Source organism: Sinocyclocheilus anshuiensis, unplaced genomic scaffold (genome assembly GCF_001515605.1).
Source record: "Sinocyclocheilus anshuiensis isolate Anshui unplaced genomic scaffold, SAMN03320099.WGS_v1.1 scaffold212, whole genome shotgun sequence".
Classification (NCBI taxonomy): domain Eukaryota; kingdom Metazoa; phylum Chordata; class Actinopteri; order Cypriniformes; family Cyprinidae; genus Sinocyclocheilus; species Sinocyclocheilus anshuiensis.
Window position 1 is genome coordinate 486,063 of NW_015558566.1, and position 18,406 is coordinate 504,468.

The window sequence follows — 18,406 nt, forward strand, 5'->3', positions numbered from 1 at the left end:
ATTTGAGAGCAGTGGCACCAGCGCCACTAAGTTCTACAGATGGTGGCTTCAGGAGCAGATTTGGTATCGCTGGGGGTGGTGTGTGAGAGTATTAAAATATAGATCATTTAATCATAAAATTACTATTGTTTTGCAAGTGCAGTTACTAATAATATTTCATGTTCATTTCTTGTTTATTTTTCTTTTGTTTATTGTTTATACAGATTTGACAGTAAAGCACAAAAAGATAGCAATAACATCACGGCAGGATCCATTGTCACAGTTACGGTCACCTTGACAAGGAAGAGAATGTCTGTAAGTAGTACATTTGCGAGAATATCTCATGAGCCTATCCAGGTGTTTAGTTGAGGGGTGAGGGTATAATGCTATTCAAATACAGCAGTTGATTTATAAGTTATGTATATATTATGCAAAGTAATTATAGTCATGGAATGGCACATCTTGCAGTTGCAGCATGCATCCACAAGAGGTCAATGCTGAGCTTCTTTGTTTTTTAGGTTGAGATTTTCATTACAGCAACACTGTATTACAAAAACAGTCTGTATTATTTGACTTTTTTTTATGCACAACAACATTGTACTAAATTTCTGTTTGTGTTTAGATGTTTGAGAAAGAGGAGGATGCACCACTACCTGCTGAGGAAACTAATGCAGAGGAGGTAGTAATGCTTTCAAGCTACATCATGTTCATCAGACGTAATTTAATAGTGAATTCAGAATGTGTATTTACATCTTGTTATTTGCTCATTACGATGTCTAAAAGTTTATGAATATTATTTTGTACTTTGCAGCAAGGAGATGCCAAAACAAACAAAACAAAAGTTTGGCAAAATAAGAATAAAGGAGCTAAAAAAGCTGCCAAGTCCAAAAAGAAGAAACTGACTAAGAAGAAACCAGTCACCCAACAGCAAGCAAAGGGAGACAAGGCCAAACAAGCCAATGGCAATGTGGCAGGAAATGTAAGTATTATAGAACTGTATATGTTCAGTCTTACACTTTTAAAGATACAGCCTTCAATTTTATTCGATATACACTACCATTCAAAAAAAAAAAAAAAAGTCAAAAAGATATGCATTTTTTTTTTTTGAAAGAAATTAATACTTTCATTCAGCAAGTTTGCATTAAATTGATCAAAAGTGATAGTAAAGACATTTACCCCCGGTTTCACAGACAAGGCTTAAGCCTAGTCCAAGACTAAAATGTAAGTCTGAGCTGTGTCAACTTACTTAAATCTCCTAATTGAACTATGGCCTAATCCTGGCTTAGTCTAAGCCCTGTCTGTGAAACTAGGCCTTAAAATGTTATAAAAGATTTCCAATTCAAATAAATCCTGGAAAAAAACTATCACAGTTTCCACAAAAAAATTTGGAGCAGCACAACTCAACTCAGCACAATTTCAACTTTGAATAATAATAATAATAAAGTTTCTTGAGCACTAAACCAGCATATTAGAATGATTTCTGAAAAATCATGTGAAACTGAAGGCTGGAGTAATGGCTGCTGAATATTTAGCTTTGCCAACAATGGAAAAATTATATTATTTTATTATATTATAGAAAAAACAGTATTACTGTTTTACTCTATTTTTGATCAAATTAATGCATAAGAGGTTTGATTTAAAAATATTTTAATTGATAAAAACAAATCTTTCCTCAAAATTGTGTATATTTGTCATATTCATTCATTTTTGTCAATTTTACTATGATGCACATTTTCTGCACTATAATTGACAAAATCTAAAAATCTTTCGTCCAACTCTGTGCTTTTATTTTCATTCACAGGACGTTGCTGCTGCATCAAAAGCGGAAGAGGACGATCTCTCTGATAAAGGCAGTGAATCAGATGAGGCAGAGGGAAATAAGGACTCGCCCAGCGAGAGAGATGAGGAGAGTGACAAGCAGAGTGACACTGAGGTGGACGAGATTGCTGGAGATGACGAGGAGGTGTGTGTCCTATCCCTTGGACGACTGACTGATGATTGTAGCCATTGCAGTGCAGCTTTCCATAACCAGCATGTCTCTTCTGTAGGAATGGGAGGCACTACAACAGAGCATTCAGCGTCGTGAAAGGGCACTATTGGAGACCAAGTCTAAGGTCACACATCCTGTCTACAGCTTGTACTTCCCTGAGGAGAAGCAGGAGTGGTGGTGGCTCTACATCGCAGATAGGAAGGAACAGACGCTGGTGTCTATGCCCAGCCACGTGTGCACACTCAAAGACACAGAGGAGGTGAGGCGACAACCACCTGTTTGTGCTTTACCACACCTTTCTTTATTCGGGAAAGTTAAAAGAGGGAATAGAAAGGGTGAAACTGTGTTGCTCAGTGGTGTGAAATTTGAGTTTTTACAAGATTTCTGGGCCTGAAAGTGTCTTATAATCTTAAAGTCATGGAAATTTGTGCAAAATTTGCTTAATATTTTTATTGGACAACCTTTTGTGTAAAGGTTGTGCAAAGTAAATTGTGCTTGCAAATCAAAGTGATATTTGATTTGTAAGCAGTATAATGTAAGTATTTTTTATTTGCTAATATAGTTTTTATTAATGTTTTAAATTAATGTTTATATTTTAAATGTGTGTGTGTGTGTTTTTTTTTTTTTATATTACTGTTTAGGTTTCATTTATTTAATTTTTAGTTTTAGCTTTATATTTTTTCTTGAATTTCAGTTCGTAATTTCACTGCTTCAACTTAAACTTATTTCACTTTCTTGCCAAGGCAACCTTTCTAATTTTTATTTAATTGAAGTTTTTATGTAATATTCATATTTCATTCAAATATTCAAAATGTTTTTAATAGTTTTAGTAACCCCATTTGTGAGTGAAGTGATTAGAATTTATCAAATTGGTTCACAAAATATGAATTAGTGAATCAGTCTGAATCAGAATAAAGAAATCTTTTCCAGTAATCATAAATGACCGTTCATGGTAAAAATCATTTTTTATTAATGTTTCGAATCTGCTTTTATTTTTATATTTTCAGTTATCATTTTTATTTTGAGTTAGTTTTTTAATACTATTATTTCGGTTTAATTTACTTTTATTTCACTTTTAATTTGAGCTTTCTGCTTATCTAGTTACTAATTTTTTGCTTCAATTTAAACTTATTTCACGTAGTTTCAAATGCAACCTTTCTAAGTTTTTCATGTAATATGTATTTTTATTTCATTTCAGATTTTTTTAAAATAGCCAAACAACCAACTGTTTAATAGTTGTAGTTAACAGTTTGTGAATCAATTAGTGAATTGAATTTAATTAAATCAAATGAAAATCAAACCGGTTCAATCAGTCTGAATCAGAATGATAATTACAAATGACTGGTTATTGAAAGTCATTAGTGAAAAGGGGTGGGAGCCCAAAAATCTCTTTATTGTTCTTATTAGTTCATAATCATGACTGTAGTTTGTGCCATTGCAGGATTGGGAGTGTACATTTCTATTTGGAGAGATTTTTTTTTTTTTTTAAGTCTTACAATAGAAATACCAAGGCATTTAGAACTCGAATACATAATGACAAAAACAAATGACTAGAATTAATTGCAATATGGTGTGCTGTCATTAAAATGTAGTAAATGGAAAGATAATAGAATGAGTGAGTGTTTTACTGTGTGTGTGTGTGTGTGTGTGTGTGTGTGTGTGTGAGACTGGCTGAATGGTACTAGCTACACAGTCTCCTGCGCAGCAGTTTTCCCCATAGCCTGTTGCCAGGCAACCTCCATACTGCAGTCTCTGTCTGGTTACAGAGCAGCCAGACGCCTGTCATAATTCTGTCTGACACAGTGAGTGCTTCCTCTCTGTGAGGAGCATGAGAATGCAAGGATGTAAACAAAAGGGTCATAAATCACCCCATATCTCCCAATTACTCCTCCGTATTAGGTTTTGCTGAGTTGTGTAAAGTGAACAATGATTATCTAAACTTCCTGTTTGCCTCAGGTTGAACTGAAATTCCCCGCTCCATCCAAAACCGGAAACTATCAATATTCTGTGATTCTCAGATCAGATTCATTCATGGGATTAGATCAGATCAAGCCACTCAAGGTCAGTTTTTTTTTTTCCTATACTATCTTTTTTTTTGGAAATGTTTTCTTATTTCTATGCTATATATTTATAAGATGACCAGGAGGACAGTGATGGCATTGAGGAATCAGAGGAAGACGAAGAAGACAACGACTAAAGCAGTCATTTCATGCAGACTTGAGCACAGCTCATACACCCATGTGCCCACTCATGCGCCCACTCACGCGCACACACACACACACACACACACACACACACACACGTTCCTACACAGCCACAAAGCCCCAGACCATTGCCGTCTTCTGGGCCGCCACACACCGGAGGCAAACAGGAGGCAAGGATGTTGACGCCCCATGTTCCTGTTCAAAACACTCATGAGTCACAAATCTGTCCTTTTAGTTCGCCAATCAAAATAAGACTTAAGGAACTGTTGGTTATCTTTCCCTGCGTTCATCCAGTCGTTATCGGTGGGCTGTCACAGTGGTTATTTGTGGGGTCCAGCTGTGTTTCAGATTCCTCTCCACTTGACGAAAAAGATGTCTGACCAACCAATGCGTCGGAAAAATAAAAACCAGTGTACCACTGAAAAATCACACACCTCATGACTGTCATTTTTCAGTGTCACTGTTTATGCTTCAAGGGTGTTTTCTACCTTATCATTTTGCAGTTTTATGTAGTTTATTAGATATCAAATTTACCAGGTGTTTCCACTTTTTACGAGGCTGTGTGACGTGTAATCTGGAGTGAGCATGAACCACAAGGACGGGGATGTGCGTTTTAAGCTTGAGCAGGAATGACGGGGTGAAGGGTGTACTGCACCGCTGTGGGTTGCGTCTCAATTTGTCTCCATGGCCATGAAGTGTGGAAGTACACAATACATTTATAAATCTCACCTATCTTAACTTCTTCCAGCTTCTCGTCACAAGTGCAGGTTGTCTCAGCCTCACAAAATGTGACATTCCACAGCCAGGTCTATGGTTTAGTCCTGATTTAACTCCTAATGTCGCTGCTGTTCAACAAATAAGCAGGTCAATATCAGACTGATTTCTTGGCGCTATGTAATAACATGGTCTATGTTTATTGAAACCCTAGGACAATTCAAGTTTGTTTTTTTTTTTTCCCTCCCTGATTTATTCATTCCACTGACTTTTTAAACCGTAAACTGGAAATTTCCCCATTGTTGCTGAGTACAGTTGTTAAAAGGAGACCATGTTTATAGCCTGAACATGCACAAGTGCAAGCCTTTTCCCATCAGTTACACTAATCTGTTGGGTTTTTTAGGATAATGTTTTTATCTTTTTTCTTTTGGAACTGAATGCCTCAATTGTAGATCATAGTTTAGCCTGATTTATTTTTTTTTGTATTTATATATAATTTTGTCTTACATTCCACTCTCATAAAATATAAACGCCTTATTCGATGTACAGATTTCCTTGTGGCCACAAATATTGCAAATGGTTTGATACAAAAACATCCGTTTGAGTGATGGGAATAACTGAGGGTCAGTTTTTATTTCTGCAGGTTTTTCTTATGTTGGTTTTCTGCATGGAGGGATGACAACAAGGCTCAAAATTAAGGGTAGATTTTGCTTTTTTGTGAATCTGATTATTTTCGTCCCATTTAAATGTGATTTTGCACCAGTGGAAGATCTGGCAGCGTATTGGAAGTGCTGAATTAGTGGTTGTGAAAATATTAGTCTGGTCTGTTCGTGGTTAAGCTGACTGATATGAAATTATTTGAAATGTAGAAGTGCATATGAAATGTAATCTCTTTTTTTTTTTTTTTTTAATCTTGAATTTATGACAGGAAATTGGATTTTCTGGTTTGTTCCCAATAGTTAATGTATGTATTTTATAGATACATTTTGGAAAACTGCAAATGTCATTAGAAAATCTTTTACTTATTTTTTCCCCCTTGTGTTCATTAGCATAAACACAATGCAATCTTTACTCAGAGGGAAAGTGTCACATGGCTGCATGTAATACACATTCACAACCAATTTGATCAAATTATAAGAGTTTTACAGATAAATAGACATTTTAGTATTATAGTTCCAAAAAGATTGTAGCCTCATAATTCATGCTGTGTACAGAAAGCTGTGACTGAAGTGCACAGATTATGAGAAATCATGTCTCTACATAAACACAGAGAAACTCACCGGCCAGAAAAAGGGGTGAATTGCCTAGTAAACAGTATCTGCCACTTTTGTTTACAAGAAAACTGTCATTGTAAATGGAAAATATATATTATTTGTATTTAAATAATTTCAAATAAAATAACTTTTTAAAAGATTTTCTTTTTGATTACACGAATTAATATTTCCCCCTGAAACTCCATTTTCTTTGATAAATAGACTAGACTAAGCTTTATTCTTCTGAAGGCACTGGGGTTCCCTTTAAGAGTTTTTTTTACCCATGACATTTTCATAAACTATTTGAAGGAATATTTGCTAATGGCCTGTTAAATATTATACAATGGAAAATTAACATTATGGCAAAGTGCTACAGAGAACATCCTGATTTTTCTACTTTGTGGGTCCCTGGTGTATAAAATCTCAATTTTGTTTCATGCATGTTTACTGTCAGGCTAATATCATATATACATTCAATTCATTTGAATTAAATAGGAAATCCAACTGTTCCAACAATATAAAAATTTTGTTGAGAAGCTCTAAAAGCGTCTTATAATGTAGAATATAGATATTTTCGTTCTCAGAGTTAATCGTATGTTCCTGATTAATTCATATTCATCCACATTTTTTGCCACTTATAATTGTTGCCGTTATAAGGAAATGAATGTATTAAACCAACAAGTAAAGTCAAGTGTAAAGCTTAAAGTTAGAACTCCACGCGACACATCAACATGTTAAAAAGTGCAAAATAACTAGGTTCGCTGTAGTTTAGATCAGATATACAATAACTAGATTCGCTCTATGATATGAAACTAATTTTCGTGATAATATAGACTTTATGTGTGTCTATTTTTTAGCACGTAACACGTGTGCTGTAGGCTATGGCTGACATGCTTTATATAAGTGTATTTCTGCAGGGCGAAACCAATAGCCCAGTGATCCTCAAATCTGGCTCGCGAGATCCACTTTCCTGCAGAGTTTAGCTCTACCCTAATCAAACACACCTGAGTTTGCTAATCAATGTCTTCAGGATCATTAGAAAATCACAGGTAGGTTTGTTTGATTATAGGGTTGGAGCTAAACTCTGCAGGAAACTGGAGCCAGATTTGAGGATCACTGCAATAGTCTATCAGTTTTCGTCCCACTGACCTTGTGGCGTCCCGAACAGGTTGCGATACATATTCAACACCCAAATCCAACACATGCGAATCTTTCTCTTTTTTCCCCCTTTTTTAAGGGTATTCTATAGTCTTTGTTTTTTCCCCACTTCTGATTTTCAAAAGCTTTGAGGACATGACAACAAGGAATGGTGATATTTTCAAATAACTTATTAATGCATGAAACGACAAGAAAGGGAACGCCTTTTCATTCTAAAGAAACTGTAAAATTCTTTAATCTGGAGAAAAAAATAAAATAAAAATAAATCAGATTTAACATTCAGCTTAACCAAATCACCGTGAATTGAGGTCTTAAACATACTGAGATCTTTTTTTTTTTTTTTTTTTTTTTTTTTTACAAAAAGACGGACTAATTTATTTAATTAATTTTGAATTCATGGTAGGCTATAGGCCTACACACCTGTACAGCTGAAGACGGCTGGTTGGTAAAATTATAATTAAGCTTAGGCTACTGTAATTTAGAATAAAATTTGCATTGAATTTTATATAAAAAAAAAGATCTATGTTCTCGTATGGTTTATTAAAAAACGAAATTGATGAGCCTATTTATAGTGGCCTTGTTTTATGCAATGGGATCTTACACGAGTTAAAATAAAATTACACTGGGTCTTCTGTATTTTATTAGGCTACTCATGAATGAGTCTGAGGACAATATAAAACAACAGTTTAAAATCCTAAATTAAGAAACGTTGCACGCTGCTTTATTAGCGAGTATAGCCGGATCGGAAACACTTTAAAATAGCCCGCAATCCTCCGCGGAATTTCACAAATAAGCTTTTTGTGGGCTCAAGTGGGTTTGTTCCAAAACCCAAGAACCGACGAGAGATTTCCCGCACCGTATACACACATGCAGTAGGCTATTTATGCAATAGATTTTTGGGATACAGTCGGATATCCTGTGTGGGTGTTTTACTCTAATCTACATCGTTTTGCATACCTAGGCGAAATATATAAACGTTTCACCATACGCCCCCGTGGCTTGGCATTTAATTAGATCCCCGGGGTGCGGATCATTTTGCACCGTGTCTGCGTGCAAGCGAAACCGGCTGTTTTTTTTTGCTCCCGGAGCCCTGGCCGCGGTCCTCGCGCGACTTCACTTCTGCACCGGCGGCGCGGGAGGAAAATCGAGCCCGCAGTCCAGCTGCTGCAGCTGGGCTAAATTGTTCTGCACGACTCCGACAGGCGACAATCTAAGCGCTGCAGCCGTCGACAAGCAGAGGTAAATCATTTTGGCATTCGCTGCTTTTTCCAGGTGGATCTTTGCTGATGTCAGAGTCATTCGAGACGTCAAGTTCGTTGATGCAAATATGAAATGGCCACTGCGATATTGGCTGACTGGTGATTAATCAACAGATATGCTGTATTAATTGTGATAACTTACTGTTACACGTCTGTCTTTTTTTTAGACGACCTTGAGATGAGATTTGCACTTATTGATATCACTCTGAGATCTACGTTGGTGCAAGTCTTTAATTAAAAAACATTATTTGAATGCCATCTTCGTTTTTTTGGTACTTTTAGACTGTGCAGCGTAGCTTGCGTATTTATTTATTTATTTATAGTACAGTTTCCTAATTTTATGAAATATTGTATCATACAACATTATATTTTAGTTTAACGGATTATTTTAATAACATCTTTGATGTTTTTATACTTTTAAATACTCTGCAGCGTAGCTTGCTTATTTATTTATTTATTTATTTATGTCAGTACAGTTTCCTAATTTTATTGAATATTGTATCGTAAATTTTTATATTTTATCTGAAGATCAGTTTTTGATTACACCCACAGGAAATAAATCACAGATGGCATCTTTTTAAGGTCTACATTGTTTATCCTAGACAGCAATGAGATTAAAACCAAAAACACTTTATGACTCCTGCTTCTCAGATTTTATGCTGTAAAAATGGCCCCAGCAATCTCACATGTGAGATCTCAGCAATGTCTCTGATTTGCAGAGATTTTAATATGCAATGCAAAGATTTATGATCAAATGATCTGAGCCATGTATCCACATGAATTTTAATGCTTTGTACTAAAAGTTGTCCAATTTGGGACTATTTTTATTTCTTCTAATGATTTTTGGGGAAACGTCTGAGGTAAAGTTGATACTTAAATGAAACAGTGTTCAGATCTTCATTATGTAAGAATTCTGATTTATGAAGAATCAACCTCTGATCAATAAACGGTAGGACTGTTTATGTGTTCTAGTCCGCTGGGACAACCTATCTGCCCCACCTGTGCTTGCTTTGTTTTGCTGGCAATTTCCCTCAAATACTAAAGGACTGCAGTTCAGCCTGGGGGCGATAGTGAGATTTGTGAATAAGAACGCTGATAATAAATTTGCTTTATTGCTTTCAGCTAAGTAAACAGCTTTTTGCAGGCACAAAAAAAAGTCATGTATTGTCAGGGCCGTTTATGGGCCATAATTTCTTATTCTCCATTGCACTTTACATTACATGAAACTTGCGGTCCTGATTTCTAATAGTAATAATTATTAATCCTCAAGTAATGTTTTTGGAAAAGAACAACTTCAGGGATTAAGCATGCTTGAAATGACTCCTGTGAATAAGCCACCAGAGATGGACTGTGTGAAAGTGTGTTTGGTTACAAGGTTAGAAAAACACACTGCAGTCACAGAGCACTTCAGGGTCATGCAAAAACAGCCCTGCCCTTTTACAGTTTATGGTATGGTTCGTGTGAGGAAATACCACTGAACGATAGATAAATAATTTTCTGTTGACCTTGTGCTGAGGCATCAGAGATATCAGCAGGATGTTGTAGAGTGCCACACATGGTACATTAAAATTCACACTCGTTCCTGGTCTGAAAATGGGCCTGAAATAAGACTTGATTGTGGAGTAATTGGCCCAAAAGTGGCTAATCTTTTTTTATTTTTTGGTAGACAGAGTGCCTTTCCAAGTGCCGATATGAGCTCTGCAATTTTCTGAAGTGTTTCTTGAGAGTATGATTACGACTGAGATTTAGCTGGGTGAAATTTCATTGAACCTGAAGGTTATTTTGATGATCCTCACCATGAACTCCCCTGTTTTTATATCTGTTAACAAGACCTTCCTCACATGACCTCACCATTCACTATTCACATACCCTCCCTGTTTTTGATTGCGCTACTTTGAAAAATCACGAAATCGCCTCTAAGTGGCACTTTCTATCTTGCCTTTTACCCCTTGGCTCCACCTCTTACCTTTTACTGAGATATTGAAATATTTCTCCTGTTGTTGAAATACTACAGTAAAGCTAAAGGAAAGTGTATTTGAATATCTCTCGCTGAATGTCATCCAGAATGAAATTCAGCCTTCTTGTTTTGCTGACTCAACCTAGCACAGTGACATTGATAGGCAGAGCTCTGCTTTGGGTTATTTAAGTTTTTTGTTAAGGTTTTTTTTATTCTAGATATAAAGGGTTTGTTAAATTCATCATAAGCTGGTTTTGTGAAATATTTTTTTTTGGTACTGTGTATTGAGCTCTCTATAATTTTTTATGTATAGATTACACAACTGTTCAAAACTTTGGGGTTGGAAATATTTGTTATTTATATTGTTAAAATATATCTTTTATGCTTTTTTTAGGCCATTGATAGAGTCTTCATCCTATGTGTATGTCATGATTGTAAACATATATTAAATAATAAAAATGACTGAGTGCACTTTTAGTCATTTCAACATTCCAGAATGTGTGTGTGCATAGTGAATGTGAATCAAGAGAGTCAGTTTGCATTTGTCTTGGGCACAAATTAATTTGAATGTTTAAATTCTGAAAGTGTCTGTGTCTCCGATTCTGTCTTTTGCTTCTGAAGTAATTTCTCAAGGGGAGCCTAAGCCTCTCTGCGCCTACAGAGCACATGGGCAAATACAAATAAATATGATAAAATATGGATGAATGCTAATAAAGCACTGGCCAAGTGTGGCCCTCACTAAAAGGATTATCTGGAAGGGCAGACATTATTACAGGGGCAGCTGCCGGTCTGCTGTGAGAGCAAAGCATGCAAACTTCTGCATCCAGACTGCTCATCTCAGTCTTTTTTATTATGTAATAACTAAAAAGGAAGAGGGTTCAGGTTTGAGTTTGTGATAGTGAAGCACAGCTCTCTTTTGCACTGATTTGTTGTGCTGAAGGCTAAGGAAGTTAAATTGTAAACTGGGTCTCAGGGTGTGATATGACTGGCTCATATCAGCTGGGTCCCATTACTCTCATTAAACTACGTAGGAATGGTTCAGTATTAGGGAGTACTCAAACCCCCTGGTGAAATGATTTCCATAGGTCACTGTTTACAACCCTTTGTTATACTACACAGTGTTTTCCTGGAGTTTACATTCAAAGACTAGCAGCCATTGATTCAATTGAAAAATCAAACATATATTGTAGGACTATTTTGCTGTGCACTCTATATACATACTGTTAGCTACTTTAAACATGCAATACAGTGTAATGCTCTATCAAATGCTGCAGTACTTTAGAAATACCTTACACATCTAGCAGCAATTTAACTTTTTCCATTAAGATGCACATTCTAATATCAAATGTTTCTCCGAGCTGGAAATCAGAACACATTAAAGTGTAATTAAAACCATATGAGTGAGCTTTGGAAAAGGACTAGGTTGTGAACTAGCTTGGAATATGGTTCACTTTAAACTACATTTGGATGGAAAAAATTTGTGCCATGAAATTAAATGATTGAAATGCTTAGATTTCCTCTGAAGACTGTAAAGAAACGGCTTAAAGGATGCTTGAATTAGGATAGTTATTAAAAGACAAGATGTTTTGTCTTGTATGGTGAAAAATCATCTATTCTCCTCCAGTCCAATTTGGAGTTGCCAGTTGGCTAATTTGCATCTCATTTTTTATTATTAATTTTCTTTTGGTCAGTCGAATTCATTGCTTTTTTAAAACCAAAATTCAACATCTGATTTTCATGCTGCATATTTTGTTGCTGAAAGGAATGGAAATGGTTATTTGTGGTTATAAAAGACTTAAATCTGAGAGACCTTAATATGCAGAATAGAAATAGTCAAGAGTTTACAAACCACTAGGAAGTTTTTTGTAGAATAAGTGTAGATGATACAACAAGAGTTTGTTGCTACATATATACGTTTGTGTATAGTAAAATTACAAACTTGAATTTAATTAAGGCTTCTTGTACTAAATTACTAGATTTCTAAATTGACTTCATTCCACAGGGAGATATAACTTTGCAGTGGAGAAACTCATTTACATTTGTTACGTCCCTGGACGTGTTGTTATTAGTTATTTTCTGGTACAAATGTGTGTTTGATCATTTTGAAATCCACAGTTGCCTGTAGTGGTGATGGTGGTGGTGTGTGTGTGTGTCTGTGTGTGTGTGTGATGTCCTGACCACTTTGGGTCATCTTTACTTTGAAGATGCGTTGCATCACCACTCGGCTGAATAACAAACATGCCTACCCAGTGGTTGGGTCAGGAATGCCTGCCAAGACATAATCCTTTGCCAAATAAAGCATTGGTCTGATCGTTTATTGTGCTGACAAAGATCCCTGAGAAATTTAAGTTAATGAAAGTTAATGAAATCATCCCTTACACTTCAAAAGGTACTTGTAGATGCTTTTATGTGTGAAACTGGAATTCTGGTGGGTATTTAAAGCTGCTGGAATTTGTTACCCAAGTCGAAATGTGGCTCAGATAAAGCTGTGTTACCCTACCTTACACATATGTCTATTTGGATTATTTTAACTAGAAACACAAAGAATAATCAGTCATAGACTCAATAGCTATTAAATTTGACTAGTTTTTTGCTAGCCATTGTTAACATCCTTTCAGGTCACTGTCCAAGCCACCTTGATGTATCTCTTGAAGCTTGATGTTGAAAGTTTCTTGACATTATTTAGTATCATTGATAGATTATTTTGTTAATTTGAAATTAGATTTTAATAAAAAAAAATTCAGTTTTAATTTTAATTTTAGTTGAAGTTTAGTAATGTTGTTTTGTTTAGAATTTTAGTAACTTTAAACAAAAATGAAAAATGTGGCTAAAATAAAAAAAATTATTATAAAAAAAAATGGGTGTGTGTACACACACATATATATATATATATATATATATATATATATATATATAAGAGTACATCTCTGTATATTTTTCCTGAAGTGTAAAGGTGAAGTTTTGAAGTTTTAACACTTTTAAAAGTGTTAAAGGGTGAGTGAAAGTGGATGCATTAGTTTTAATCTAGTTTTCCTCAGATCTAAGTTAATTATTCTACCCTTAAGTCTACAGTGAACAAATATACATACAAACTTTTCATATTCAATGAAATGGCAACATGAATTAGTGCACGTGCAATTTATAAATATGCTGCTATATATATATATATACTGTATATATATATATATATATATAGTATATAGTATATGCAACTCTCCCAATTTTTTCCCCCAAAAGTATAAATGCATAATAAAATATTGGAAATGGAAAACATTTTGTCATCATAATATAATAATTTACATGTTGTCATCATAATATACAGTATATATATAATTTTTTAATTTTGTATTTTTTTTTAACTGTATTTTGTTTTCTCAGAGACCACCTACTTTCTGGGGGGAAATATTTAGAATGTTCTATATCCATAAAAAAATAGTTAGAATAGTAAGAATGTATCGTTTCAATTGCAAATCTTGAAAGATTTGTGAATAGATCCCTTTAAATTCCCAGTCTTAGTATAATACATTTTTAAATTGATGATGACAATAAGATGCTGCAGTCTGTTTTTTCCACTCTTCTACTCAGAAAGTGGTGGAATTGAACATTCATTGGTAATTTTGTTCTAATCTGATGTTAGACAACTTGTTACCTTAAAGAAATAATGTATGTCCCTCAGCGGTGTAGCTGAGAATTGTATGATGCACACTGCTCTAATGTTCTCAATATGTGTGTGTTTGTGTCTCCCAGTGTAATGTTTTGGTCGATGTGTGAGTCGCTGTGGGAATGAGACTGCGTGGCAGGGATTTGGAGGATTCCACTGTCTCCTGGATACCAAGCGTCCTGGGTGTGCAGAGCGTCAGGCTCCGCCTTCGCCTCGATCGCCGTGACGACAGGGGGAGAGGCCTTTGGCAACTGGTTGACCTGGGAGAGGAAGCGCAGAGTGGGTGTCGGATACGAGACAGGACGCCTCCTACTTGTTCTCAAAGTAAGACATAAATTCATAATAACTGCAGTTCAACAGCTGAGTTCACAGACATAAAATCCTTGATTGCTCCTGAATTGCCAAGGTGTTGTTTGAAATTCTAAGAGCTTTATGTGGATGGCTAATAGTGTTGGGCGATTTGCTCCATAGTCCTATCATCAGCCTATGAGATTGCCGATTTGCGATATTATCATGCTAATTTTTTTAATTGTTTACTTAGTTTATAGCCGGAGAGTGAACCAACTCCAGGATACGGCAGCCTAATGTTAGTGTAATCTGTTAACTACACATTATATCTTTTTAGTCAAGTAGCACATGAATGTCTTGATATTCCTCAGTTATTCAAACAGCAGCTACAGAAAACGAGCAAAGAACATTTACATTATCAAAAAACATCAATGACTTCAGTCTAGCGCGAGTTTATGCAGTTTAAAAAAACACTCCCATTATAATCAGTGAAGCTGTCTCTTATACTTACATCGCACGTACATCTGCACTTTTTTTATGATGAGAGAATTCGCAAGAGAGCGGAATCCAGTCAGCGAGGCGCGCACTCAACAACAAAGCACCGGTGTTTCAGCGATGACTCATCTGAACGCCTCTGATTGGCCATTGCATTCATGAACTCAACGGAATCGTGTGTGATTGATTATAGCATGCAACACTGTAAAAACGTGTAAAAAGAAATATGGTGGAACAAGTAAGCTCTAATAGTAATTAGATAATACTAGCCTAATAATAATAATAATAATTGTCTTGATATCGTCAAAGGCATCAGGTATCTCTGACTATCATCGATACACGATACTATCGTCTATCAGTCGCAACCCTAAGCTAAGAGTTATATTAGGGTTCTTGATGCTGTTTCCTCACTTCCTGTTCATGACTGAAAAGGTCAGATCTATAGACAGTGTATAAAATGCTATTTTTGCATACAGAGACCTGTTTGTATAATACTCAGGGTTTTATCATCATTAAGAGGGATTTAGATGGTTCTCCAGCTGGTGAAAAGGACCTGCAAATATATGAGAATTGAATAACTGGGCACAAGAGGGAAAAAGAAAAACAGTATTAGAGAGGATAAGATAGACAGACAGAAAGAAAAGAAGAGTGAGAAGATCTTCTGTTCATTACATTGGACCCTGGGATTCAGCACTGATTGGCTCCAAAAAAGATTAATGGAGATTAATGTGCGTCGTTCTTAATTATTGCAGTCCCTATTCTCATGCTGTGTATGAAGAAAGAAAGATGTTCCTTCCAGTTTTTTGCTTTTTGGGGGGAAATAGTATATAACACTATAATGGTCTTACACATACATACACTAATTTTTGGTGCTATTTTTCATATTTTGATCACATGGTCTTTAGTATCAGGGTTCCCTTGTCTGTTGCTATGGCAACGTGCCATGTATGAAGTAAATAACTTCTTGCTGTTGTTTGTGAGGGGTAACACATAAATTTTTTTTTTTTTCTTTCTTCACAAAACCCCTCCTCTATGCTAGGCGTTGGCTGGAGTTGTTTTTTTGTTTTTCTTTTGTTATTTTGGTTTGAGTTAGTAGTTATGTGTGTGTGGGTGCACATTGTATTGCATGTTTTGTGCATGTGTGCAATCAGTGGGAATGTTTTAGGTATAATTTCCAGTCAATGGCTGCAGGCAATTCCGGGCATGTGACTTTGAAAGCAGAAAATTGATGATGGTTCTCTGTTTAGTTCACCTAGAGCTTTTGTTCCAGTCAAAGCAGCATTTTGTTGACATGTCAAATTGGTAGTTTAACATTAGTGTGTGTGAACATTATAAAATGCTTGTTAAACAATTAGATTTGAATCCAGTTATGCTTTAAATCTGAATGCAATGAGGTATTTAGATTACTGTATGCAGTTCTTGTCAGAAAATAGTAACAATAATGATAGATACTGTAAATAATGATAGAAAATAATTTACTTGACTCCACATGCCATTTTTTCTTGGTGAATTGAAAAGTAAAAATCCAAAACGTTTTAAACTAAGGTAATGTAACATGTTTCAGGCTTTTGTCCATCTTCCTCTCTTTCTCATTAATTTACATTGACACATACATTAACACACACACACACACACACACACACACAGTAGTTGTCCCTCATCTGCAGTGTTAATGGGTTTGAGATGATTGAGTTGCCACTAAAGATGAATCCATGACTTTAATTAACTTTTGATTTATTGGCTTCTGTATTCCAGGCATAATTAGAAATTAAATATAGCAATCAGCTGGATGGGTGAATGGTGCCCAGCTCTGCATCAGACTGTCTAAATGTATTTCACAGAGTGCAGTGTCCAGGGAGACAGTATATTTCACTGGTTCTCAGCTGATAGGTCATGCTTTTGTATTCTAAACAGTTTTGATGCTGTGTTAGTGTTAAATCTGGGTCCTGAAGCAAAACATGTAGAAGTGATTTGTGTAGAGGCTTTGGTTTGGTGAATACTTGTATCAGGCTAGCTGGGTTTCCAGCACAGTTTCCATGAGTTTGCTCTTTGTTTGTGGTTTGTGTCCTCTTAGTGGCCAGTACGGCTGCTCCCTAGAAACCACTGTCTCTCAGCCATGGGAGCGGATGTGATTTCTGTGATAGCAGCTAGTGCTCTGCCAGCAAGATTCTTCACAAGTCCCAAAGATAATAACCTTTCTTTTTTTCTTTCTTTCTTTCTTGCTTTCTTTCTAAGCTGGCTTTTATTTCTGCATTGGCAAGTGCTGTTGTCATAGCAACCCAGGTTGATTATTGATCTTGCTGATGATCCATTTGATTTTGTGTACGTCTGATGTAGTTTGAACTTTGCTGGTGCTTTTGTTTCTGTGTTCACGTGATCATCCATTTGTTGTTTTCAAAGCATGTGGCTCTTTGTTGTAAAGGGATTGTGGGTAAATAATGATGTGTGTGTATATATGCTGTACATATATGTACTGTGATTGTTGCATCTGTTTATTTATTTAAAACATTTTATGCAATTGTGTTAAAGGTACGCATCCTAACTATATTTGATACATTTTAAAATATTGTAATTTTATGTATCTATCAGTATATTTATTTTCATTCATTCCACATTTCCACAAATTATGGTATGATGATCCTGAAATTGAACCATTTTGTTTCAGTTCTGTTTGTTTGTATGTATGAAGACATGCATTTATATGTGTGTGTGTGTGTGTGTGTGTGTGTGTGGTTAGACTTGAAAGACAATTGGCTTGACCTTCAGTTGACCTGGAAGCAGTTTATCACATGTGGGAGGTCAAGGACAGGTCTGTTTGATAGACGGTGTGTGTGGGGTCCTGGTATTCCCTGTGTTATGGGGACCAAATGTCCCCACAAGGTTATACCAGTACATTTTAACCTTGTGGGAACGTTTTTTGGTCCCCATGAGGAAACAGGCTTATAAATCATTCAGAAGAATCTTTTTTGAAAATCTAAAATAGCAGAAAGTTTTGTGTAAGGGGTAGATTTAGGGGTAGGGTTAGGGATAGAAAATAAATGGAAGGGATAGAAAAGAGATAGAAAATATAAAAATATAAATATAAATATAAAGTATAAAAATCATTGCGTCTATGGAATGTCCCCATAAAACATGGAAACAGTGTGTGTGTGCTTTGTAATGGTACTTTTATAGTACTTGTAGTTTTCTTGTAGCAGCAAAGTGCTGATATAGAAGGGGCCAAAATGTCATTTATTGCCTCACTGCCCAATGGCTTAACCTTTTCATACAAAGATTTTTCCTGAATCTTTTTCCACTGTCCAGTTTACATAGTGGTTAATCTTTTGCTTGTGTATCTAACAACATTATCCTGGACAGAGCAAGTCAGCAGATACATGACTACACTGTCTGTACACTCGCCAGCATGGGATAGTGTGTGAGTGTGGGTGGTACACGAGCCAGACCCCCC

At 35.7% G+C, this 18,406-nt stretch overlaps 2 protein-coding genes across 2 annotated transcripts in view; both read left to right on the forward strand.

Annotated features, from left to right (window-relative positions):
- The window catches only part of LOC107679486 (translocation protein SEC63 homolog), a 22,758-nt gene extending 17,798 nt beyond the window's left edge, over positions 1-4,960 (forward strand). The window contains exons 17-21 of the mRNA XM_016475042.1: positions 890-958; positions 1,781-1,942; positions 2,028-2,228; positions 3,926-4,034; positions 4,105-4,960. Coding sequence (XP_016330528.1) covers positions 890-958; positions 1,781-1,942; positions 2,028-2,228; positions 3,926-4,034; positions 4,105-4,166 — 603 coding nt within the window. The 3' untranslated portion in view covers positions 4,167-4,960. The remainder of the gene's footprint in view (positions 1-889; positions 959-1,780; positions 1,943-2,027; positions 2,229-3,925; positions 4,035-4,104) is intronic.
- A 3,237-nt stretch (positions 4,961-8,197) lies between these two features.
- scml4 (Scm polycomb group protein like 4) overlaps positions 8,198-18,406 on the forward strand; it is a 36,527-nt gene continuing 26,318 nt past the window's right edge. Inside the window, exons 1-2 of the mRNA XM_016475046.1 lie at positions 8,198-8,537; positions 14,262-14,499. Coding sequence (XP_016330532.1) covers positions 14,298-14,499 — 202 coding nt within the window. The 5' untranslated portion in view covers positions 8,198-8,537; positions 14,262-14,297. The remainder of the gene's footprint in view (positions 8,538-14,261; positions 14,500-18,406) is intronic.